At 46.1% G+C, this 26,964-nt stretch overlaps 1 protein-coding gene across 1 annotated transcript in view; it reads right to left on the bottom strand.

Moving 5' to 3' along the window:
* Positions 1-17,990: 17,990 nt before the first annotated feature.
* SYN2 (synapsin II) overlaps positions 17,991-26,964 on the bottom strand; it is a 147,752-nt gene continuing 138,778 nt past the window's right edge. The window contains exons 11-13 of the mRNA XM_052649414.1: positions 25,319-25,379; positions 21,203-21,455; positions 17,991-18,749 (exon numbers count right to left, since the gene is read on the bottom strand). Of these exons, the coding sequence (XP_052505374.1) occupies positions 18,614-18,749; positions 21,203-21,455; positions 25,319-25,379 (450 nt within the window). The 3' untranslated portion in view covers positions 17,991-18,613. The remainder of the gene's footprint in view (positions 18,750-21,202; positions 21,456-25,318; positions 25,380-26,964) is intronic.

The following is a 26,964-nucleotide window of genomic DNA, read 5'->3' as shown; positions in this document are numbered from 1 at the left end:
TCAACATTCAGAAAACAAAGATCATGGCATCTGGTCCCATCACTTCATGGGAAATGGATGGGGAAACAGTGGAAACAGTGTCAGACTTTATTTTTAGGGGCTCCAAAATCACTGCAGATGGTGACTGCAGCCATGAAATTAAAAGACGCTTACTCCTTGGAAGGAAAGTTATGACCAACCTAGATAGCATATTCAAAAGCAGAGACATTGCTTTGCCAACAAAGATCCGTCTCGTCAAGGCTATGGTTTTTCCAGTGGTCATGTATGGATGTGAGAGTTGGACTGTGAAGAAAGCTGAGCACCGAAGAATTGATGCTTTTGAAGTGTGGTGTTGGAGAAGACTCTTGAGAGTCCCTTGGACTGCAAGGAGATCCAACCAGTCCATTCTAAAGGAGATCAGCCCTGGGTGTTCTTTGGAAGCAATGATGCTAAAGCTGAAACTCCAATACTTTGGCCACTTTGCGAAGAGTTGACTCATTGGAGAAGACTCTGATGCTGGGAGGGATTGGGGGCAGGAGAAGAAGAGTACGACAGAGGATGAGACGGCTGGATGACATCACCGACTCAATGGACGTGAGTTTGAGTGAACTCCGGGAGATGGTGATGGACAGGGAGGCCTGGTGTGCTGAGATTCATGGGGTCGCAAAGAGTCGGACATGACTGAGCGACTGAACTGAACTGAAGGAAATACAAAGTTGAATTAGACATGGCCTAGCCCTGGGATGTCTTTTAAGATAGATAGGTATATAGATAATTATTGTACAAAGCAAACTGTGATCACATCCTTTAATGATTTCATAGTACTATATAGGGGCAAAACTTAGTTCTAGCTTCCAAAAGCTTACAGAAATAATGCGGATTCAGCTGGTGGGGGCATGAAAGGGGGCAAAATATTCACCATGAAACTACATACAACCATGTAAGACAAAGCATTAAACTTGTTAGCTCCAATGCTATCAATTGGAAATTTGTGAAGTATAACAATGAAATTCTTACTGAATAGGAAGTTATATAATTTAGGACTTTAGAGGTAAAATTAATAAATAATGAGCCACTGAGTATTATGTATTTTTTTTTCTGCATCACTTTCCTTTATGGAGATATTGGCATGATGGAGTAAGTATGGGCTTTGGAGTAAAACACAATAATATGTATTATATATAATAATATGCTAGCATTTATGAGGGTTTCACCAGGTGCCTGGCAATGTATTAAGCTCTTTGTATGTTTTATTGAATCTTCATAATAAATTAATCTGTGAAGCAGGTATTATTATTATTATTCATGCATAGATGAGGAAACTGAGGATTGTGAAGCTTAAGTAACTTTGCCCAAGTATACACAGCTTACAATTGACAAAATCAGGACATGAACCCAAGTATACTGATCCTGGAGCCCAAACTCCCAACCATTCACTGCCTTAAATTCCAATTCGATACTTATTAGTTATAAGTCCTCTGGCAAGTAGCATAAGTAAGGTCTTTGAAGGTAAGAATACTTTATGAAGGTCTGTTGTAAAAAGTAAATGAGATGAGTCAAGGTAAACCACTTGGCACAGTATTTGGAAGGAATACAAAAAAATTAATTTTTCTTTCCTATTTACTTTAGACTTAATTTATAACATGGATAATATAGGACTTTGTGAGTGTCAAATGATGAAATTACATAAAAGTCCTTTGCAAAAAATATAGAGAGAATATAAATTCTGTTATTGTAAAGGAACATAGATGTGAGTAGAAACTTAGCTGTGACTTTTTAAAATTCAGCATGTAAAATTCAAACTCCCAAGACTTCCCTAAGAGAGTAGTTTTCAAACCTGGCTACCAGCAGAATCTTTACAGGAGTGATTGTAAAAACCAGATTCCTTGATCACATCCTTATCTACAAAGACCTACTGAATTTAAAATCTGTTTATCTAGAATCTAGATCCCAGGTGACTCAGATGATAAAGAATCTGCCTGCAATGCGGGACACCTGGGTTCAATCCCTGGGGTTGGGAAGATCCCCTGGAGAAGGAAATGGCAACCCACTCCAGTATTCTTGCCTGGAGAATCCCATGGACAGAGGAGCTTGGTGGGCTATAGTCCATAGGGTTACAAAGAGTCAGACATGAGTGAAGCAACTTAACATACACACACACAACCAACAAAATAAGAAGAGACATAGCAAATATATTTAATGAAGAAATATTGAAAGCCTTTCTCTTAAAATCAGGAACAACACAAGAATATCTGCTATCACATGTCAGCCAACATACTGGAAGTCCTAGCTACATAATAAGGCCAGAAAGAAAAAAAAGATGTAAGGATTGGAATAAAAGAAATGAAACTGTCATCATCCACAAATGACATGACTGCACATGCAGAATGCAAAAGAATCTACAGACAAAACACGAAATTGCTAGATACTAGATCAGTATACAATACAAAAATATCCATTGTATTTCCATACACCAGAAATAAAAGACAACAAAATTTTAAATGATTATTTTAATACGTATTTATAAATATAAATATAGACTTTCCTGGTGGCTCAGATGGTAAAGTGTCTGTCTACAGTGCGAGAGACACGGGTTCAATCCCTGGGTTGGGAAGATCCCCTAGAGAAGGAAATGGCAATCCACTCCAGTATACTGCCTGGAAAATCCCATGGACAGAGGAGCCTGGAAGGCTACAGTCCATGGGGTCACAAAGAGTCAGACACGACTGAGCGACTTCACTTATAAATATATATTTATAACATGAAAAAAAATCAAATATCCAGGAAGAAAAACTAGCAAAATATGTGGAAAAGCATACACAGAAAAGTCCAAAACTTTACTTAGAGGAATTAGAGAAGACCTAAATAATAGAGGGATATACCATGTCCATGGGTCGGTGGCCTCAGTGTTATTAACATGTCAATTCTTCTGTAGTTGATACAAGTCTAACTAAAAAGAAGGCTTTTTGTGGAAACTGACAAGGTGAAGAATAGTAAGAATAGTTCTGATGAAGACAAATGCTGGAGGGTAAAGCTACTTGATAACAAGGTTCACTATCAAGCTACAATAATTCAGACAATGTGGTTTTTACAAAAGGATATACTGAAATGGGCTTCCCTGGTGGCTCAGACAGTAAAGCGTCTGCCTGCAGTGTGGGAGACCCAGGTTCGATCCCTGGGTTGGGAAGATCCCCTGGAGAAGGAAATGGCAAACCACTCCAGTACTCTTGCTCCTCAGAGCCTGGTAGGCTACAGTCCCTGGTGTCGCAAAGAGTCGGACACGACTGAGGGACTTCACTTTCAGTTTTCATACTGAAATGGCAACCCATTCCAGTATTCTTGCCTGGAGAATCCCATGGACAGAGGAGCCTGGTGGGCTACAGTCCACAGGGCCACAAAGAGTCGGACACGACTGAGTGACTTAATTTTCACTTTCATACTGATAAAATATAATAGAGATTTAGAAACAGACCTCCAGAGATTTATGATAAAACACATAGGAATAAACCTACCTAAGGGGTAAAAATAGGAATGCACCTATGTTCATAACAGCACCATTTAGAATAGTTAAGACATGGAGACAACCTCAATGTTTACTGACAGATGAAAGGATAAAGATACATACATACCTATCACATAGACTGTATATACAATGGAATATTACTCAGCCATAAAAAAATGAAATAATGCTGTTTGCAGCAACATGGATTGAACTAGAGATTATTATACATGAGCAAAGTAACTCAGAAAGAGAAAGACATTAAATACTATATGATATCACTTACATGTGGAATCTAAAATATTATACAAATCGGCATATCTTTGAAACAAAAACAGACTCATAGACATAGAGAACAGACTTGTACTTGTCAAAGAGGAGCAGGTGGGTAGAGGAGGGAAGGGTTAGGAGATGGGGATTCAGTTCAGATCAGTTCAGTTGCTCAGTCGTGTCCGACTCTTTGCGACCCCATGAATCGCAGCACGCCAGGCCTCCCTGTCCATCACCAACTCCCGGAGTTCACTCAAACTCATGTCCATTGAGTCGGTGTTGCCATCTAGCCATCTCATCCTCTGTCATTCCCTTCTCCTTCTGCCCCCAATCCCTCCCAGCATCAAAGTCTTTTCCAATGAGTCAACTCTTCACATGAGGTGGCCAAAGTACTGGAGTTTCAGCTTTAGCATCATTCCTTCCAAAGAACACCCAGGACTGATTTCCTTTAGAATGGACTGGTTGGATCTCCTTGCAGTCCAAGGGACTCTCAAGAGTCTTCTCCAACACCACAGTTCAAAAGCATCAATTCTTCGGTGCTCAGCTTTCTTCACAGTCCCACTCTCACATCGATACATGACTACTGGAAAAACCATAGCCTTGACTAGACAGACTTGGCAAAGTAATGTCTGCTTTTCAATATACTATCTAGGTTGGTCATAATTTTCCTTCCAAGGAGTAAGCGTCTTTTAATTTCATGGCTGCAATCACTATCTGCAGTGATTTTGGAGCCCCCAAAAATAAAGTCTGACACTGTTTCCACTGTTTCCCCATCTATTTCCCATGAAGTGATGGGACCAGATGCCATGATCTTCGTTTTCTGAATGTTGAGCTTTAAGCCAACTTTTTCACTCTTCTCTTTCACTTTCATCAAGAGGCTTTTTAGTTCCTCTTCACTTTCTGCCATAAGGGTGGTGTCATCTGCATATCTGAGGTTATTGATATTTCTCCCGGCAATCTTGATTCCAGCTTGTGTTTCTTCCAGCCCAGTGTTTCTCATGAGGTACTCTGCATAGAAGTTAAATAATCAGGGTGACAATTTACAGCCTTGACGTACTCCTTTTCCTATTTGGAACCAGTCTGTTGTTCCATGTCCAGTTCTAACTGTTGCTTCCTGACTGCAGAGGCAAATATTATATGTATGATGGATTAACACCAAGGTCCTACTGTATAGCACAGGGATCTATATTCAATATCTTGTGAAAAATTATAATGGAGAAGAATATGAAAAATAATATAGTATATACATAACTGAGTCACTACTGTACTGAGGAAATTAATACAACATTGTAAGTCAACCGTAAAATAATTTAAAAATTTATTATTTTTAATACAATAAAAAAAAGAAGGGATACAATTTAAAACAGAGTGGTCAGGGAAGGCCTGGCTTAGAGGGACAATGTATGCTACACAGTGGGAAGTCTTCTATCATAGAGATGTCACTTCTCCCACAAATATTTGGCAAACTCAAGGCCTTCTCAACCACAACATCAAAGACTTTTTAATGGAACCTGACATTTGGCCCTAAGTTGCATATTGAACAGGAAAAAAAATGCAAGAAAAAATAGTCATGATGACTCTGAAAGGAAAAAACACTGGGATTTTCCTAACACCATCAAAACATACTGTAAAGTTAATGTAATTAAAATGGTGTGGCACTGGACTACAAATTTAAAAACAGACTAATGGAATAAAACAAAGAGTAAACAGAAATGTGCCGTGTTAAATGTGTGTGTGTATTGGGGTGGTAGGGCCGGGGGGAGACACAATCTCCTGCTTTTTAACTAAGCTCTCTAAATATTTGTAGTTTTCCATCAAGTCTCTTGGATTTTTCCCCAAAGAGATAATTTTATGCTTCTTTTCCAACTGTTACGCCTTTGGTTGGTTTCTCTTTTCTAACAGCATTGACTAACACACCAATACCAGGTTAAACAATAATGGTGACTGTATTCACCCTTGTCTTAAACCCAATTTTAGTGGGTGTGCCCTTGATGTTTGTCATTAAATAAGAGTCAGACATGACTGAGCAACTAAGCACACACACACACCACGGTAGGCTCCCTGGTGGCTCAGATGGTAACGAATCCTTCTGCAACACAGGAAACCTGGGTTTGATCCTTGGGCTGGGAAGATCCCCTAGAGAAGGGAATGGCTACCCACTCCCATATTTTTACCTGGAGAATCCCATGGACAGAGGAACCTGGCAGGTTATATAGTCCCTGGGGTCGCAGAGAGTCGGATGTGACTAAGCATACGTTAAATAAGACGGTAGCCTGAAGACGGGGCTATCTCTAGTCTATCTCCCTCTCTGTCTATATCTGTTTGTACTTTGCGAGTCTATACACTGCTCCACGCCGGGTTGGTGATAGGTGAGTTTGGGCGAGATACCCTCTGAAATCCTTTCCAATTTCAAGGTTTAATTATTCTACATATACATCGAAATTAGATTTTAAAATTCTGGGTTTTAAGTGGATGTTTCTCTCTGAGAGATTTTTATGGCTCTCAAGCAGAAAGCAAATGTCCTCATTCTATGCCCTATATTTAGACTGAATGCCAGCAAGTAGAAAGATTTTTTTTTTTTTTTTTTTTGGATGCGGACCAACTGTAAAGTCTTTATTGAATTTGTTACAACATTGCTTCTACTTTATGTTTCGGTTGTTTGGCCGTGAGGCATGTGAAATCTTAGCTCCCTGATCAGGGATTGAACCTTCATCTCCTGCGTTGGAAGTGCAGTCTGAACCACAGGAACACCAGGAAAGTCTCCAGAAAAATTCTTAAAGGAGGTGAGTTTAGAATAAAGTGGGAGCAGCAAAAGTGCAGGGGATGGAATACAATTCTGATCGTTACCACCCAGAGCCTGGGCCACCACCCAGGGTCACTTCATCCCACTCAAGACACTTCACCTTTTGATCTGCTGGGGACAGAAACTGCACATATGGTTTATCTCCAGCTATGGGAATTATGCAACAGGGACCCAACTGACTCCTATTCACACACAGACAACCCGAAACCACCCTTTGCCAGCACCTTGTTGCTACCTTACCATAACCAATCATTTGTATTTGGAAGAACGCCGCCACTGTCAGCGTAATTCAGAAGCAAAGAGATTGATTGCTAGGTTTTGCGTTGTGTTTCAGAGTCTGTCTGACTGCCTGAGCTCTGTGTTCTGAGGGTTCACCAAGTGTTTTGGCAGAAACACTGCTTTGTTTTGTGCTCAGTATATAAAGTCTCCCAGCCAGCACCTTGCTGACATTTTACTCATGGGCTGGGATACCTCCACCAAAATCCAGCTTTGATTCTTTGTTTCTTCCCAGTTTGGTTTCTAGCAGCCACACCCTTCCTCACAGTAGAGTGTGGAATCCTACACTCACTTGAATACTGTATTTAAATACAGTATATTTTAAAATGAATTACTTCCTTTCATATAGAGTTCTGCCTTTCTCTCCACCCTTCTCTCTCACAAGCCTGGGCTTTGAGGGTTTGTTGGTTAGGTATTAGGTGTTTGGAAGCCGGTAACACCTGACTCAGCTGGAATGGGAACTCTGGCTTAGCCCTCCGGTGGGTACATCATGAGGCTCTGGACAACCACCAGTAGGAAGTCCAGCTTCCCGTTTGTGCTTATGCACGATTACTCGTCACTTGTAGTACTTCTTCTCCTCAGTTCATTCGGACGTGGAAGCTGATATGAGGAAGCCCTCTTCCCACAGCGCCACCTCTAAGTGTGTATTGGTTGTTTAAGAAGCTCCCTTTTATGGAGGCAAAGAGACACATATTTTGTGATCCTAGGAGACTTCATCTATTGAAGCCTCGGACTTCAAAACAGAAGAGAGAGGCCTGAGAGGGCCATAGTGGCGAAACGGCAATATGAAACACGTTTTTAATACTCTCTGCGCTTGGCCTTTGCAACCTTTCATGAGACTGATCCTGTCACTTAGGGTAAATGTTTTAATTAAAATGCTATTTCAAACAGCCAGCAGCCCCGAGGCTTAAAGCAATTGTGAGGAATAAAGACGCTGCCAAAGAGCCCAACCCCGTTTTCCAAGGTAGGACTCCTCCTGCCTGCCTCCCCTGGGCTGGAGAAAGCTGGATTTGACCCAGAGGTTGACACTGCATCTCTGCCCTGTTACTCTGAGTGCTTTGACCCACATGCATACTGACTGTTGCTTGAAGGATCCTGTCCTGGGTATCCCAGGGAGATCTTGATATCAGCAGCTTCTACTTCTGTATTTTGATGATGGCTATAATATATCCTTAGCTCAGATTCCACTAAACAGAGAGTCTAAACTCTTATATTTGAAGACAGGCTGGGTGAACAATCATCAGAGAGGTTGTAAACTGAGTCGCAGGGTTGACCTAGACCAGTGATAAACTGTCTTTTATTAGACTGGGTGTCCCACGGGAGGAATTCAGAGACCACTCTGGGGTAATAATAATTGGGAATAATAACTAATAAATAATAATTGGGAAACAGTAATACAAAACACAGTCCTCTCTGTTCATGATAACCATTCACCATTCAGCAAGATTTTAAGATTATCTACAGAGGAGAAGAGGGCAACAGAGGATGAGATGGTTGGATGGCATCACTGGCATTGCTGACTCAATGGACATGAGTTTGAGCAAACTCTGGGAGCTAGTGAAAGAACAGAAGCCTGGCATGCTGCAGTCCATGGGGTCACAAAGAGTTGGACACAACTTAGTGGCTAAACAACATGTGGTCTACTTACAAATGTAAAATAAATTTTTTAGAAAGAAACAAGAAAGAAAAGACAAGAAACCAAGTCCCTTTCAGATATAATGATGTTCTTTGAAATGGCAGTTTTAGGAAAAAGGATCCTATTGGGTGTGTCCTCAATTAATCTATGAACTTAGCTCAGGGCCATCTGGCTTCAGAAGTCCAAAGATAAGACACCAATCCTTGATAAATCTCTGCCCTACATCCTTGTCTTGAGACAAGCAATGGACCCATTTCTTTACCTTAGAACAGTAAAACAGATCCCAATAGAACAAATGTGGAAGAGAAACTTAAATCTTTAAACCATTCAACGTGAGGGAATCTTTAGAAATTTCCTAAGGAAAAGTCATGTTTCACTCACATGTACTCAGTCTATTCAGAAGTTACAACTCTAAAAATAGAGACCAAGTCCAGCTCAGGGGGCCACTCTGAAATCCTTATATTGGTAATTCTTTGAGCCCACCATACATGGGGCTTCCTGAGAGTCTAGGGTCCCTCTGCCTGAATTCACGTGCTTCCTGCAGTCTGACCTGAGTGCTGGGAGGCCAGTGTTTCCACATCGTAGCTTTACTGAGTGGGCCCAGGCTGACGCCTCCATGGCCCTGAGAGTCTTCTTGTCTATGAAAGCTTCACCTTCAACTACGTACAGCACCTGATCTCTTCTGGAGGAATCTGTGAGGTGTCTCTTATTATACATGAAAGCCTTTGGAAATTACCAACAGTGAGGGTCTGAACAGTAAGTAATGACTCCTCTCAGAATCCTTTTTCTAACCCACCACTTAGCTGAATCCCCATGTACTTTATTAGTTAACCATTTATAACTATCTATTCAACGTCTATCTTCCCCCTTAAGCCGTAAGCCCCCATGATGGCAAAGCCTTTATCTGTTTATTCATTTCTATGTTCCCAGGACCTTGCAGAATACCAGACACACAGTAGATGATCAGTATATGTTTGTTGAGTGACTGACTGATGTTAGACTAACTGCTTCATATCTTAGGGCTCTAGGTTTTCTATCTATAAAATGAGGGGATAGATGAAATCATCTCAAAATCTATACCAGATGGAACTAATTTGTATCACAATTTGTGAAGGGCACTGATGTTTCCTACCTACTGTGAAATGCATTAAAAATGTGACATGCATTGTTGGATGCACAGAAGGATGGATAGAAATGGGACAAAGTAAGTGTAATACAAAGTTAATTGTAGATAAGGTAGTGACTATATTCAGTTACTACACAGGTATTATTCAGGTAGTATTCAGGTATTATTAAGGTAGTATTCCGTTTCTACACAGTTACTTCAACTTTCTGTGTAGTTCAAGATTTTCAAACTAAAATGTTGTGGGGGCGGGGGGGGAAATGTGGTGTTCAGAACAGCCTAAAGCAAGTTTTTCGGTAGAAAAAAAAGGCAAGTAATTAAATATAAAAGTCATCAAAATTAGAAATAGAACAAACAGACAAAATAGATGTATACATTTTAATAGAATTGTGTGAACTTGCAAAAATTTTTTGTAAGTATTAGAGGCAATATATGCGTGGTAAGAGTTTAGAGGAGAGAGCAACCTTGAGGGACACCAAGTTGGGCCAAAAGGGCTTCAAGGAGTAGGTGATATTTCAGCTGGGCTTTGAAGGATATACATACTTTGGATGGGTAATGAATTTAAGGAAAAGAATTTTGTTTATATTTTTGGCCACATCTTGCAGCATATGGGACCTTAGTTCCCAGACCAGGGATCAAACCCTCACTCCCTACAGTGGAACTGTGAAATCTTAGCCATTGGACTGCCAGGGAAGTCCCAGGAATAGAATTTTTATGGGGCTGAGGACAGCTGAAAATGATAAAGCAAGCATATGTGGAGCAAGAAAACAAGCAAGAACAGTGAATTTCACATCAGCTACAACTAAACAGGGAAAGGTAAGGTTGAAAAGCAATGATGATGATAAATAATATGGTTAGGATCTTCCTTATATATCAATATTTGAGGTACCTGCACAGAGCACTTTCCATGTATTTATCTCACTTAATCCTCTCAACAAACATGAGGTGTTACAACTGAAATAGTTGCTAGTAAGGAAACTAAGGTTTAGAGAAGTATATAGTCATTTGCCCAAGGTCACACAGTGAACAAGCAGCGGAACCAGGTTTGACCCAAAAGTCTGACCCCAGAGTCCAAACCCCTGACTACTAGACATACTGCCTCCCTGGAAAGAGTGAGGCTAGACTCTAGGGGCCCTTACAGCCCAAAGTAAGGAATTTAGGCTCTCCTCCTTAAGCCTGGAGATCCACTGAAAGATTTTTTCGGTGATCAGAGACTTTTAAAAAGAAAATTGGCATAAATAGGCAAGAGATGGAAGCTAGGAAACCCAATTAGGGAGATGTCACAATAAGGTGTGAATAAAATAGATGTGGGGACAGAATAAAGGAAGAATCTTTAAGCAGAAATAGTCTACTGACTTTTCCCAACTAATATTGAAATATATTGAGAAAAAATCACTGTTTTGGTATTAAATATTCAAATTAAAAGTATCATTAGATCCCAAGCGTTGCATTGTATTAGCCTAGTGAGGCTCCAAGGACAAATAAATACACATTTATTTATTTATTGTCATTCCAGTCCACTTGCCAAGCTGCTCAGGCCTCAGGGAGAGTTTGAGGGTCGTCAGCATGTTGACAGGTCAGGCTTGTGTGAACTGCCCACAGGGCTCCTTCGGGTCCAGTCTTGCAATTCTCTGTCACTAGCGATGAGCTCCAGAGTGGATTCAAGAGGTCCAAACCCGACTTTCCCATCAGTAATCTGATAGAGCTAATCTCCCTTCCCCCAGAGCTGGATCTAGAGTTAGGGTTTGTTAGGCTGTCACTAATCATCATCCCTGATCCACTGGGATGGTTGCGGCTTTCTGCTGGGAGCTGCCCCGAGGAGTCAGCTGGAGGGTGGGAATTCTTATCAAAAGAGATGTGTGCGGATATGTAGGTGGACGAACATTCCCAGAGAGGTGGTGTTCCCCGGGGGACATTCATTGACATGTGGGGCAGTGTCCCTGAAACAGTTGTCTGGTGTTCCCTCCTCCCCTCTCTCTCCAGTTATTTCCCCAATAAAGTGACACGCTGGGGAGTACAGACCATGAAACAGGAGAAAAGACTCCTGAAAACATAGACCAGTGGACAAGCATAAATGTGCATCTGTGTGTGTGCGTGTGAGAGATTACATCACTACCAAGATGGAAAGCAAGTTCTCAGACAGTGAGAGAGGTGAGGCAGTGAGAGGGTCAGACAGTGAGAGGGTGTTGAAGAAGAGAAGGGTCTACCAGAGAGAATGAAGAATTGCATGATTTCCCCACGTTTACAAACAACAGGCTTTGAAGTCCAGGGAGACGTGTAGGAGGAAGAGCACTATTGGAGCCTGAGCCCAAAGCTCAGATGCTCGGAAGTCACTTATAATGAGGAATAGGCTCAGGGGGCTGTTGCGAAAAACTGAACAAGCTGAGAGATGAATCGGTGCTTTATAAACTGTAAATTGCCTTTAAAGTCCAAGGTGCTACATAAACTGCAAACTACTACACAGATGTAAGGGAGAATGATCACAATTATTTGAGGAGCAAAACATTATTCTGAATGTAGTCTGTGACCTGAGAATTAGACGGTAAGACCATTTTAAACAAACAACAGAATTTGCCTGTTGAAATGTATCTTCTCTCTTTCAGAATCTTATTGATCTTATACTCCTGATGGGGCTTGACATTTATTTCAAAGAGAAACTATTCAAAACCGACAAGACTCCTCTGGGATTCATTCTCCTTTGAAACCAGTTTATAAGCCACACACAAAAAATGATCTCACTAATTTATAGTCACCTTGCATTTTGAACCTTACATGTTATCTAGCTTAATCATGAGAGCTGAGTATAAAAGAATTTTAAGTGTTTTTTTTAATCAAAATTCAGTCTCTAAACAATGCTTCTTAATCATCTCGGGGGTGTGTTGAGGACCTGCCAAAGTGTGCAATGCACAGAACAGCTGGCACGGGAATTTCTAAGTTCCTAGGCAGAGAACTCTGGATCTTCCAAGAGTTGCAGAAGTTCCAGTTTGGGGGCCCCAGTTGTTGTTCTGTCGTTCAGTTGCTAGCTAAACCGTGTCCAACTCTTTGAGACCCCGTGGACTGCAGCACGCCAGGCTCCCCTGTCCTTCATTGTCTCCTGGAGTTTGCTCAGACTTCTCTCCATTGAGTTGGTGATGCTCTCTGAGGGTTACAGATCTGAGGGTAATTATTTTCTGAGCATAAGCAGCAGGTTTGTTGGAACAAGTGTTCAGCCTCCCCAAAGGAGCTGGTTGAGGGAAAGCACACCACTGTAGGGAGGATCATAAAGTATGAGCGTTTAAAACTTAGCCCACTAGAGTCACAGGGGGGCTGTGCAGTCATTTCTGTAGCTGCAGTGGTTTCTGGCCTGTGTGTGTGTTTGTGTTCGTTGCTAGTGGGATGTTTAGGCGGCAGCTTTTGCCTCCCCAGGTGTCTACCCTCAACTCAATTTCACCAACTCAGTCTGGAAGAGCCACAGCCCGAGGAAAAGGCATCGGTGCTCTTGGTGTCCAGCTGGTTACAGGACAGGAAGAAAGGCATGACTGGCATCTGTGTAGGTGTTCTCAAAGGAGTCCTGGCCAAGGGCAGGGAGGGGTTGGAGCTGATGCTGCTCTTCTCTGTGTGAGATGGAGGGGATGTCTTATGATTCTCTCACATGCTGACCAGTGTTAGAAATAGACATTAGGTGAACTCCCTCATTTAACTCTTCACCTCCTCAGAAAGATACTATTATTCTCATAGATCAGGAAACCAAGGCACAGAAAAGCTGACACAAAGTCAATTAGCTAACAACTAGCCAAGCTTGAGAAATCTGTATGCAGGCCAGGAAGCAACAGTTGGAACAACAGACTGGTTCCAAATAGGAAAAGGAGTATGTCAAGGCTGTATATTGTCACCCTGCTTATTTAACTTCTATGCAGAGTACATCATGAGAAACGCTGGGCTGGAAGAAGCACAAGCTGGAATCAAGATTGCCGGGAAAAATATCAATAACCTCAGATATGCAGATGACACCACCGTTATGGCAGAAAGTGAAGAGGAACTAAAAAGCCTCTTGATGAAAGTGAAAGAGGAGAGTGAAAAAGTTGGCTTAAAGCTCAACATTCAGAAAATGAAGATCATGGCATCTGGTCCCATCACCTCATGGCAGATAGATGGGGAAACAGTGGAAAGTGTCAGACTTTATTCTTTGGGGCTCCAAAATCACTGCAGATGGTGACTGCAGCCATGAAATTAAAAGACGCTTACTCCTTGGAAGGAAAGTTATGACCAACCTAGATAGCATATTCAAAAGCAGAGACATTACTTTGCAGACTAAGGTCCGTCTAGTCAAGGCTATGGTTTTTCCAGTGGTCATGTATGGATGTGAGAGTTGGACTGTGAAGAAGGCTGAGAGCCGAAGAATTGATGGTTTTGAACTGTGGTGTTGGAGAAGACTCTTGAGAGTCCCTTGGACTGCAAGGAGATCCAACCAGTCCTTTCTGAAGGAGATCAGCCCTGGGATTTCTTTGGAAGGAATGATGCTAAAGCTGAAACTCCAATACTTTGGCCACCTCATGTGAAGAGTTGACTCATTGGAAAAGACTTTGATGCTGGGAGGGATTAGGGGCAGGAGAAGAAGGGGATGACAGAGGATGAGATGGCTGGATGGCATCACCGACTCGATAGACATGAGTCTGAGTGAACTCCGGGAGCTGGTGACGGACAGGGAGGCCTGGCGTGCTGCAATTCATGGGGTCACAAAGAGTCGGACATGACTGAGCGACTTAACTGAACTGAGCCAAGCAAGGACTTAAACTCAGATGTAAATTGAGAACTCCTTCTACTGCCCAACACTGACTCTTCCATTTCTTCCCAGCCCCTGGGAAACGCTCCCCGGAGCTCCACCCTCGCTAGGAGCCCCTGGAAGTGAAAGAGACTCACTTATCTCACCAAGGACAGTGTCCCGAGCAGCTGGCCCATCGGACATCTGGGACTCAGCCTCATTTGCTTCTATTACTAACTTCCTTCCTGACCTCAGCAAGCTCCGTAGGTTGTCTGTGTTTTCTCATCTGTGAAATGAAAAGGATAGAACTAGATGAAACTTCCTGCTGAAAAACGCAGTGCCTGAATTCTGCGCACTCCCCCTATTCCCAGCGGCTGGCAGGCCTCCCAACCCTGTGCGTTGCCCATGGCTCCCCCTGGGTGCCACCTTCTCTGACCGCCTGGCTAGAAGGAAGCTCCACTCCAACCACATGCCTGGCTGTTGTCCATGTTACGCTCCCTTGGCTCATCGTTTCCACTCCCTTCCATATTTAATCTGAATTCCTCAAACCTTTTTGTTATCTCCTATATAGTTCCCCAATGTAAGAATAAACCAATTTATATTTTAATTCCTCCACAGCAGACAGTTGGTTGTTTCCATTTTTCACTAACAGCACTGACACTAGTATTCTTTAGGTTGCCTCCTTGACTACATGTGCAAGGGATTTTCTAGAATCAGTGTCCAGAAATGGAATTGCTGAGCCAGGGGGTTTATGTGTTAGGTCTTGCCAAATGGTTCCCCAAAGTGCTGGTGCCAACATACGTTCACACTTGCAATATGCTTGTTTCTCACATCCTCACCAATCCTCTCAGGCTTAACAGCCTTCCAAACGAACATTCTGGCTGCGTTAGCCTCATGGCACTTAGTGTTCTCCACTTTATATTTGTTTCTACGCTACCTCCCCTCCTGGGCTATCACTTTTGTGAGGGCAGAAGCCTTGCTTAACTCAAAGAATGCATTGAGCTTAGTAAGGACGCAATAAAGGGCTGTGAACAAATTAACGATGAGCAGAACCGAATTTGTCTTGACCCAAGGAGATGGAGATTCCATGAGGCGAGGGATGAAGCATCTATCGCTGTTCATCTGGGGTGAGGATGTGGGTAGGGAATCCCCATCAGCTGTGGCGAAGGTGGCACAGTGGTCAGAGCTGGCTGACAAACCAAAGGTTTCAACATCTATGGAGGACTGTCTTCAACCTTTGGAGATGCAAGCTCTAGATAATTTTTTATCATGGTATTCATCAAATACTTACTGATTGCTGAAAGCAGCAAATTTCCCAGTCTCTGGGTTCGTCTTTTTATACATCAAGACTGTTGTTTCTGAACGGAACTCCCCCACCTCTGGCCCCACCCCATTACCAAGGGCTGGATAGGATCCATGTGTCCTTTGGACTAGGAAGCTGTGTGACCTCTGGTAAACGCCTCCCGCTTCTGACACCCCAGCAGTTCCAGGCTGACTCATCTTCTAAATAAGCCACTTGTGGCTTTTGCTCTGACATCACATGTGGAAGAATGAGTAATTTTTTAAGAACCAGAGTTATATTTGATCAGAATAAGATGCATTGTGTATGTTACTCATGGTTCTAGGACAAGGGGTCAACACTGGTAACAAGTACCCTAACGTTCTCCCACCCCTTCCTGGGTAAGTATGGATATGAAGGAGGTAGGAAGGATATGAAGGAAGGAGGTAGGTATGGATATGAAGAATTTTTGTGTACATTTATAATTTTGTTATCATATTCATACTATGTATAGTTCAATAAAACTGTATCTTGCTGCTTCTGCTAGATTAAATAATGTCACAAAGCAAGCAAGGCCATGGGGCTCTGCTCCTTGGGTTCAAAGCCCAGCTCCACCACAGACTAGCTGGGTGACTTTGGGCAAGTTATTGACTCTTGATTTACTTCTATTTCCTCATCTGTAAAACAACAGTGTCTATCACATTGCAAGGAACAAATGAATTGATATATGTTGAGTGCTTAGGATTGTGCCCAGAACTTAGCAGCCACTGTGGATATATTAGTAAATATTTCGTTGAATCCATCACAGTGTTTAAGCTCAAAAGAAATGCTCAATAAATACTTTTTAATGAAGCAAATTCATTCTATTAAAACACATTTGGAACAGGAGGGGATGGGGATAGAAGTGACAGCAAGTGGAAGACTCTTGGTTGGAAATGGAAGCAACCATGAAGATCAATTCCCTTGAGCTCAGGTATTACCCTCCCACCCTCCTTTTGTTTGTTTTGTTGGCTGTTTGTGCCCGGGTTATGCGCATTGTGGTGGGAGAAGGGCCGTCCCCCAAGTGTCATTCAGTGGAGGTTCTACTTGCTGTTTTTTAAGTGTAAAAAGTTGGCATAAGGATGTCAGGGTTAAGACTCTGAACTTCCTCTGCAGAGAGTGCAGGTTCAATCCCTGGTCAAGGAACTAAGATCCCACATGAGTGTGGCACAGCCAAAAAAAATTTTTTTTTAAATTAAATACACAAATGTGCGTGTTAGTTGATCAGCTGTGACCCCATGGACTATAGCCCACCAGGCTCCTCTGTCCCCATGGGATTTCCCAGGCAAGAATACTGGAGTAAGTAGCCATTCCCATCTCCAGAGGATCTTCCCCACACAGGGATCGAACACAGGTCTCCTGCGTTGCAGGCACATTCTTTACTGTCTGAGTCGCCAGGGAAGGAAGCCCCAGTAAACAAACAGATTTAAAAAAAGAAAGAGGCAGTTTTAGATCCTCAAACCCTGGGAGCCTGGGCTTAGTTCGGAGGGAGACCCAGGCACCAGAGGACTTCATTCTTGGACCTCTCAGCACCTACTGTTTGTGAGGAGTTTATCAAGACTGCAGCATCAGGATGGGTATTATCTGGTTGAATGGTTGGTGGGGTGGGCATTGTGTATGGGACATTACTGAGGTAAGATGTTAGCATCAGGGCAGACGCAGTGTGCATCCTCACAGCACTTGTGGTCGGGGGAACACACTGAGTCATGAGGAAGCCAGACTGAAATCCCTCCAGCGCAGACTTTTTCAGGATGCTGGGAGCTTGGGGACCCCATTCACCAGAGCAGGTCTGTCCTGCCTCATCAGCACCTCCGTGTGGGTTGGAGCTGAGGAAACAGATGGACCTGACAAGTGGCTTGGACTGGCCATTATGGAAGGAAGGGTGCCATGCTTATTATTAACAGAAAGTCTCTAAATCCCATACAACTGGTGGAACGGCTGAGTTACTGAAGGAGGTCCAGCCATCCTGGAGGAAAAGGTTCGCCTGGGCGATGTCAGGAAGTGCGGCCTAGGGAGCGTCTGAGGGACAGTCATGTTCTCAACCATGTGCAGAGACAGTCACATATACACCGACAGCTTCACCCTTTCTCTGCCCTCCACTCGTGCACACTCGCGCGGGCCTCACCAACGTCATCTCAGTCAACAGGGCGGCCTGGGGAAGACCTCACGGCTGAATCAAATGCTGGTGAATGCTGCTGCTTTTATTACACCAAAAGTCTTAACATTTATTTGGAGAGGAACACAAAACTTGGTGAACTGGCATGCATTCTCTACAGCATGGCTTCAGAGGAGCTCAAGACCACCACGGTCTGCTCAGGAGGACCGCGCCGGAGGGGGCGGTGAGACCACAGGTCCTTGATCACTGGAGTCAGCAGACCACAGGCACTTCACCACCACAGAAGTCGAGGAACCACGTGTGTTGGGAAGGGGTGTTTCCAACAGCTAAATAGGTGTGACAAGGGATCCGGGTGTGGGTGAGTCCCTAACACGTACAGCCTAGAATATTTGGGGGAGGGTAAGAATATTCTCCTCCCCAAATGGGCAGCACTGACTACAGTGGGAGAGAGGCATGCTTAGCACTGCATCTGAGCTCAGTGAAGCAAGCAGATGTCCTCGGTGAAGGGCACCCTGGTTTCACAAGGGAGAGTAAGACATGACGGCGCTATCACAGTAAGGCCACTAAAGTCACAGCAAACGGGGACCTCAGAGGAAACTCTCACGACTATGGGAAAGGGGGCTCGATCCTCTCTGATGCCAGGTGCCCCTCGCTGGTTAGGCACCTTGCCCTGAGACTGTCACCTGGTTCCTTTGCTGGGCTGTACCATGCCACTGAGCACAACGGAGTGGAGGAGGGGGCCACGCACGTCAAGGGCACGGGACATCACCACCCAGTGTGGCGGATGGTTGCTGGCAAGTGTCTTGGACACCTTTCCCGGTTGGGCCGGCGGCCCCCTGTGTGTCTGCAGAGCTAATCTGAAAAGAGGCTGGCAAAGGACTTCCTCAAGCTCCGGATGGTCTCTGCTTTGGCTTCATCCTCACTGGCTGAAGAGCGGAAGAAGGAAGATTCAGAGAAGCTGAAGGCATTGGTCAGGGACTGCGACTTGCTTGAAGAAGATAAAAACCAGAGAGAATGTGAGATGGTGGTGTTCCAGGCAAGGGAGGGAGGGACGGTGACACAGGGATACAACAATCGGAGTGCGTGCTCCTGCCCCAGGGAGACCGGGAGCCAGAGGAGAGAGCCAGCATGGGGAGGGCTCCCAGCCCTGGGAGGCCCCACCTTCTCTTTCCCTGCAGCACTGCTGGAGCAGGAAAGGACGGGGCCGTGGGGGAGGCAGGGAGAAAAGAGGGGCTTGAGGCTCTTTCTTTTCCTTAATGCTAAAGCACCAACTGGGTAGGTACCAATCCAGGAACCTCACACCCTCGCCCACTCTCGGATGAAATGCAGGAACAGGGGCCAGTGGACTCGTGTGCTCCCTCTCCCACCAACTGTCCGGGAGCGAGTGGAGCTGGTGTCGGAAGACATGGGTCAAAGTCTTGGTTCCAGCCCTCCCTCACTCTTGACCTTGGGAAGCCACGTGCGTGCCTCTCTCGGCTTCTTGTTTGCTTTCTTAATTGTGTTCCATTGATGTCTGGTAAAATGATCTCTAGGCCTTTTCAGCTCTTTCTAGTTTGCTTTTCTTTCTCTGATTCCTAAAGAACCTCTGGACTTGGCACAAACTCTAATGCCTCCATGGACTGCCCTCCCAGTGGACATAATGGCCCTCACAGGCTTCCTCGGGGGACAGCTGTGAGGTTCAGGGTGTCCCGGGCCACAGAACTAGATATCAGGCCCACATGAGGTTACTGGGTAGTTTTCTCAGGAGAAAAAAGCCCGAATTGCACATATTTTAGGGACCGATTTTCTCCCGAGACACCGGTGATTCAGAGAGAAAAGCTGTGAAGGCCACAGGTGGAGGGGAAGGCCAGGCTCAGCGCTTAGGAGGGAACACGTGGTCTGGTGTCCCCGTGGCCATGTGCTCTCCTTCCTGACTTCAGCTTGTCTCTTTCCTGCTCACCTCTGCCTCCAGAACTCCTCTCCTGGAGTCTCAGCACTCCCAGCCCTCTCCTGAACTCGGGCGCTGCCCCAGAAATCCCCCTCTACATGAGTGTGAGCCCATCTCTTCTCCCGTAGTGACTGGACAGACGCCCTGCCTTTCACTGGGGGCGATGAGCTCCAACACGTCAGCTGCTGGCAGCGAGGACTCCTCTGCACACATGGGCCGAGGGCACCGGGACCAGTCTCCCAGTTGTCTGGCTCAGCCCAGAGGCAGTGACAAACCCAGAGATTTGCCCTCAGACTGGGGCCAGAGTCAGCTCAAGAGTAGGAGGGAGAGATTAAAAGGCTCACAGCAGAACATGACCAGGTTGAGGGGAGGCTGTGGGGCAGGCGAGAAGTGGAAAGTGCCTGTGTCCCGGGCTGGGGAGCTGGACTGGGGGATGGCCTGCCCATCGTACAGGACTGAAAGACTCACAGAGAGCAGTCATCAACCGCCGGAGCCCTCACCCGGCTCTGTCACTGATGAGCAGAAGGGCTCCAACTAAGAAACACAGAGCTCTGAGCAGGGTTTTCCCGTCTCTGTGCTGACTAGACAGGCTCTGAGTGGCTCATCGGAGCCCCAGACCTCCGTCCCCGAGAGTCTCATCTCTTTACTGAGATGCCCTCACGGACCGCTCCCACTGCCCCGGCAGTGGGGTCTGACCTGACAGTGATGACAGAGGTCTGCGTTGGGCTGCTGGAGAGACACAGCCTGGGCCTAAGGGGGGCAGGGCTGAGTCCTCTGGCGCTGCCCCTCCCACCTGCAGCTGTGCTGTTTCCCAGGGGCCCCCAGTTCTGTCTTCGGAGGCCGGACAGTGTGGTGGGAGTCTCTGGGGTCACTGTTGGGAATGAGGGAACCCAAGAGAATGGAGTCCCTCGGGGTCTGTATGTGGGCCTCTCCTTTGATGACTGCACCAGAAGCCAACCTCCTTCTGACCAAGCTGAAGGTAAAAAGTTGAGATGGATCTAACTACTTCTCCCTTTTCCTTCTGGGCAGCCTTGCTGATTGGCATACCGTGAACTGTGAGTCAGAGGCAGAAAAGAGAACTTTTTTCTTTTTTTTTTTTTAAAGAAAGAGAGAGACACATACACACAGAGAGAAAAGGAATGGAAAAAAAGAGTGGGAAAGAGGATTTAAAAAAAACCAAAACGCAAACCCTAAGTTAGTACAAGAATGGGAGAGGGGTAGTAACTGTCTTAGTTGTCTGTCACTCCCCAGGAAGAAAGGGGAGGGTTTGAGTTTCTAGCCAGACCTTAGACTTTCACTTCCCTCTTTCTTCCCCTCCCCAGCCAACCCGAGCATGCCCCCCACCAAAAAACAAAACAAAACAACAAAACAAAAAAAAAAACCCCATCGAAACCCAAACCCCCAAAAACCCCCCACAAAAGTGTCTGTGGGAGGAGGTCTGACTGAAGGTGCTTCCTAGCAGCTCTGGAGCCCCAGGAAGAGGGCAGGCGGGGAGCGGCTGAGCTGTCTCTTACTTGAGCTGTGGGTGAGGCTGGGGCTTCTGCGGTGGAGCGGCCGGGGGTGGCTGGGCCTCTGCCAGGGAGCTGCTGCTGGAAGGCGCATCTCTGTGGGTGGTGGGGCCGCCCGGCCTCAGAGGAGCCGAGGAGGAGGAAGAGGAGGAGGAGGAGGAGGAGGAGGAGGAAGGTGGCACTGATGGTCCCGGGGGGAGCCGGCGTGGAGGCAGCACCTTGCCTGGGGGTTGCATTCCTTGGGGTTGCCCAGGGCCCCCTAGGTTCAGTACAAGAAAAACTTCATAATTTAACCATATCAAAGGGTTTCCTTATTAGAATCTACATCACGAAGGGTGTGGTTATTTAATTACCAGAGAATAAACTCTGTCACAAGAAGCTGCTGGAGCCCTTCAGAGCCACCCCTGGAGGCTGCAGTCCCTGGTTACCCCAAGGACATGGCTCTACGTGTGCCTTCTCAGACGCACGACAACGCGGTCACAGCGGAAGTGGGAGCACAGGGCAGAAACCAGGGGCTGAGCAGCCCTTTCAGGGGTGAGCTCTGCTACAGAAAGCCCCCAGACCACACACAGGGACCACCCCTCTCCCCCAGAGCTTCCTCAGGTGCAGGCCAACCTGGCCCATGGGGTGCTAGGTGCAAGTTCCACATGGCACACACAGCGTAGGGTGGTGGAAAGAGTCCTGGCCTGGGGATCAGAAAATCCCAGACACCATCTATCAGCAAGTCCCTGAGTAAGTTAGCTGACTTCTCTGGACCTCAGTGTTTCCAAGCAGAAAACTGTGAACAATTGAGACCCAGTCTTAGTTCTCTTTCAAGAGGGTAGTGTGTCAAAGATGACGATGGACAAGGACATTCTCAGAAGTATTCTGTGCCTTACAACCGTCACTGACTTACGCTTTGCTTTACAGTTGGCCTTAGTCCCAACCCACTCCATGCCTGGGTGTCTGGTTGCCACACCCCCAACAGGGCTTTCTTTTAGCGTTAACTCACATCCATGACTAGAAACTTCCATGTCTAGGCAATTCTTCTCCCTCTTAGTACCATCCTTAAGGGGTTCCTGTCCCTCCCAGGTGTGTGTGGTGAAATTCTCCAAAAATCAAGTCCCATTCTCTCCTGGAGATGTTGTGGGCACCATTTGGCAAAGTAGCCTGCTTCCCCACCCCCCACCCCCACTGCCCACAGAAAAGGACTAAGATCCCCTTTCTCCCAGAATGAGACAGAAAACAGTCTGGCAACCTGGAGATCTCATTTCTTAGTCTCAGTCCCAGAGTACCCATTCATGTGCCCGCTGGAAGGAGTGTGCTCACAGAAACTCAATGGACAGCTAAGACTTGTAACTTAGTTTTCCAGAAACACAGGGATACCTGTGGCCTCAGGAGAGGCAGAAGCATACATCTATACCACTGTACATCCACGATTGTAGGCCGGTTTCCCCTCTACATGGTACAGATTCCACTTTATCATAAATGACCAATTCATACCAGGGTTAGTTACACATAGATAAACAAGTAAATAAATAAATGGAATTTTGCATGTTGAAGAAGCTCTAGGTTCAAATCAGATAACTAGTAAAGATGACAGATTAGCAGATCATTTCACGTGAACACGTTTTTGCCTTTCCCAAAGCTTGGCATCGTTTGTATCAGCATTATCTTGTCAAGTACCACAGGCTGAGAGCTCAGTCTCTTGGACCAGACACCTGAGACCTTTCCCACCTGTACAGAGATGCTTGAACAGCCAGAAACTACAACTTAACACTGAAGACAGATAAAACTTTTCCTTTATTGCACATTAAGCTGTACAAGAGTCACAAAAAAGAGGTACTTCAATCACACTTCCAGCATTAAATGAGGTTCTCCCAGCTGGATCGGTACAAAAAAAGGGGGACAACATCAAGAAAAGAAATGGGTACAAAACACCTGAACTGCACTCTTTTACTGTGATACGGATGCCTCAGGCCACAGAGTTGTCCTTAGCATGCTGCCCGAGGGCACAGGACAGTCAGGATACGCAGTCAGCTATGTCTGACAGCGGGAGGGAGCCCTAGTTCTCCTCTTTCCCACCTGACAAGACTGTGGCCGACACTGCCCTGCAGTCCGACTGAATTCAAATGGCAACTTTGTGTTTGTGGCTCACGAATGTCACATGAAAAGCACCTGGATGTTCACACTGATCACATGCAAAGAAGCAACACCATCATCATCAGCTCACTGCTTGAACAAAAATAAAATTTAAAAAATAAAATGTATTCCTCCATCCTGGGAAATGTTTCTTTACTACTTTCTATCATTTCGTCAGATCGGGAGGTATTTTAAGGACCTGATTCTTAGGTAACCCACCTGGGAGTGCGGAACTGCTTATAATACATATCTATTTACAGCACACTGACTACCGTCGGCATCCACATCAGCTAAGGGAGGAATCGCAGTCGAGAACATTCACACTCAGTGCATTTCCTTGCAGCTCAGAACCTGCCAGCAGCCAAGACGGGAAGCAGGGCACGGGCCCGTGGACGCAGGAACCGCGTTACGCGGCACCGTCACCAGCGATTCCTCAGACCTGGCCTTCCAGAAAGGCGACATGTCGTGGCAGCAGTGGGGGGGATGTGAAAGTAGAGCTCAAAGCACTTCTAAAAGGCAGATTGCTGGCGTGAAAGCCCTCGGCCCTCGGCCCTAGAGGAGGCCACGTGGTACCCTGTCCCGGCCTGGCCAGGAGACAGCAAGAGGAGGCCCTGACCCGAGGCCTTGCGTAGGAACTGCCTCCTCCCTGCCCAGGAGATGCATGTTGGAGGAGAGAGGACAAGATGGGTGAGGGCTCTCCCAGAGCCCCGGCCCTGGACACACACGGGCTAAAATCTGAGACAGTCCTTCTTAGGGAAGAGGAAGCTCTTCTGCCTCTGGACTCAGGAAGGCTCCTGCAACAGCTGAAAACTAAAGCAGGCGCCCACCTCGGAGTTCAGGAGGCAGCGTACCCGCTCATGGGAAATGGGGCAGTTCCGATTTGCTCCCAAGTCGTCATGCCTCGACAGAGGCCAAGGGCAGCACGATTGAGTCCTTCCCAGACCTTCAGCAGCTCCCAAATCGCTAAGGAATCACCTCTGTACACAGGTCAAGCTTTGGGAAAAACGAAGCAGCCTCGGTTCCACAGAAGCACACAGATGGCCAATTCAGAAACAATTTAGGGGGACTGAGATGAACACAGAAAAAATACTCACAAAGTCACTTTGATATTGCACATCAGCGGCCCCATTTGTTTTTTTGTCTAATCTCATAGCTAATTAGTTAATAATAAAACGAAAGGTACACTGGGATGTCGAATACAGAACACATTCCTGGAGATAAGCTTGTTCTTTATAGTTTATGTCATCACTAGAAAACACAAGAGCTCCACGGGCACAGCCAGCCTATTCACAGAAACTCAAATGCACCAAAGTTTAGCAAATGGAGAAAAAGAGAGACACCTTCAGATTCAACGGATGAAGTGATGGAAATGAGACCTTGGAAATCTTGTAAACTTCTAGCTATTTACCCGAGTCATGCAGAAAGGAAGCAAAAAGCACTGAAGATCCCAAGCACACTCAAGGAGGTAAGCAGGGGGTCGGGGGAGAGGGGCGGTTTATCTGAGTCTGGGGGAAGAAGGAGGGGAGTCAGGTTTGATCTTGTGGTCTTTGTTTCTCCCCACCCCAGCCCCAGTCCTACTGCACCCCACATTGTGTAAAACTTAAAAAAGAAGAGACTATCAAACCACTCAGAGGATAGTCGCACGGAACTTGGGAGAGGCACAATTCTTTTGTTCACTGTTGACAAACAGCCCTGGATTCACAAGTTATACAGAGAAACGTTAAGTGAGCGTTACAAGCACGAACAGGAACAGGTGAACAACCAGACAGAGGCGTGGACACTGCATAGGAAGAACAGAGTCCAGTCAGCATTGAAAGAACGCAGAAACGGCACCAGAGGGAGGCTCTGCTGCTTCCCTCCCCGCTTTCCTTTCTTTCCTTGTTTGTTTTTGGCTTAAAATTTCTGCTTTGAAAAAAATTAACTACCCATCGCTTTAAGAAGCTTGGACCTGTTTGGGCCCTACTGCAATGCCATTACAGTCGAGAATATACTGTAAACAACCTTGAGGGGCTGGCCGCTGAGGCGGGGTCTTGCTCGAGTCCGGATCTTTAAGTGTTCCACTCTGGAAGACAAAAATGCAAAAGAGATAAAAAACGAAACTCCAGGCAGATTCCCAAGAGAAAACTTCAGGCAGATTCCCAAGAGAACCCTGTGGCTCTGTGGCGGGGCTGCAGTGGGATCCACTGGGACCTGGCCCAAGGGCTTCACCTGTTCTGCAAACACCTCAAGGGGGTTCTCAGCCTCTGGTGTATTGCTGGGACCTAAGTGAAGGCAATCTGGGGCTGAGAACCACTCTGGCGGGCAGTATCTGAGACCCTTACCCCCTTTTCCTTTCCCTTCCTTCTAAACCCTTTATAGAAACTTCCAAGAGCATCTGGCTTCTTCTCTGGGGGCTGCCTGAGGGCCAGCTACCCTGGGACTCAAGGCTGGCTTCTGGGGGAAGGATCAACCCCAGCGCCAGCGGGGGCTGGGCCAGGTGACGGCTTAAACCTTGGCACTAACTCCTGCAGAGTTGGCTGACTCAGGGGTCAGAGCCACTCTCTGGGCTGGACTGGAACTCGCGAAGGGAGGGACCTGAAGGAGGGGGGCCGTCTTTTGTTTCCCAGGACCCTCCTTACCCAGAGGGAAGGAGTAAGACCTTAATGTTTGTAAAAGTGCTCAAGGCCAAGCTGTTTTTCCCTCCCTAACAGCATAATTGCATTTTATCCAGCACCATGGCTCTACTCCCAGGCTTCCTCTCCTCCCAGCTGTGATTCTGATTATGCCCTGGCAGGAGCAGAGACGGCTGTGACTTCAGTTTATCTACTGTTTGCACTGAAGGCAGGGAGCGTGTGGAGCCTGAATTCAGCTCAGGGGAGATGCTCCACGAGGCGGGGGACTGCCAAGTGTGCCGACAGTGGTGTTAAAGCAGGAGCTTCGGAGGCGAGGCCAGGAGAGGCCCTGCAAGTCCTCAGCACCCCCACTTCCTCTTTCAGTGCTCCTCTCCCTTGTGACAGGCCCCCCCAGCCCTACTCCCACATTAAAACTGTTCCCCATTCCCATGGGCCCCTGATCTGGCCTTCTATCTCCCTTCCTGCTGTTGCAGGCCTGTTTTCAGCTCCAGTACTGGGAGAGCAAAAGGGCCGCTCTCGCCAGGGTCACGGTCTTTCAACGACAGCATTGCCTACAGCTGTTCTACCAAGAGGATTTCAGGCAGTAGAAGGCAGGGGGGCCCTCGGCAATGTCTTTGGTGCCACTGCACCAGAGGGTGCCCATTCTATCCACAATCCCAACCTCTTACAGATCACAGCAAGAACGCCCACACTTCCCTTTCCCTTCTTCCAAGACTTGCAGGGGGCCTTCAAGGTGGGTCTCACCCCTGACCCTGAGATCCCCATGCCCAGCCAGCTAGAGCCCACACCTTCCACAGCCATCAAGACCCACCAGGTTTTCCCTCTTTGCATCCGAAATTCACTATCTCCTCTTGACCTACTCTGGTCAGGCCTGTATCATTTCTTGTTTAGACTACTAGAATAGTCTCTCAATTCTTTAGTCTCCTTTCCGATCCATCTTCTGGATGCCTATTATCCTCCTAAACTCCTTCTCTAATTGTATCACTTCACTGCTCTAAATGGGTTTCCCCTGTGGCTCAAATGATAAAGAATCCG

This window comes from Budorcas taxicolor, chromosome 1 (genome assembly GCF_023091745.1).
Source record: "Budorcas taxicolor isolate Tak-1 chromosome 1, Takin1.1, whole genome shotgun sequence".
Classification (NCBI taxonomy): Eukaryota; Metazoa; Chordata; class Mammalia; order Artiodactyla; family Bovidae; genus Budorcas; species Budorcas taxicolor.
The sequence above is the reverse complement of the archived record's forward strand: the minus strand, read 5'-3'. Positions and strand labels throughout refer to the sequence as shown.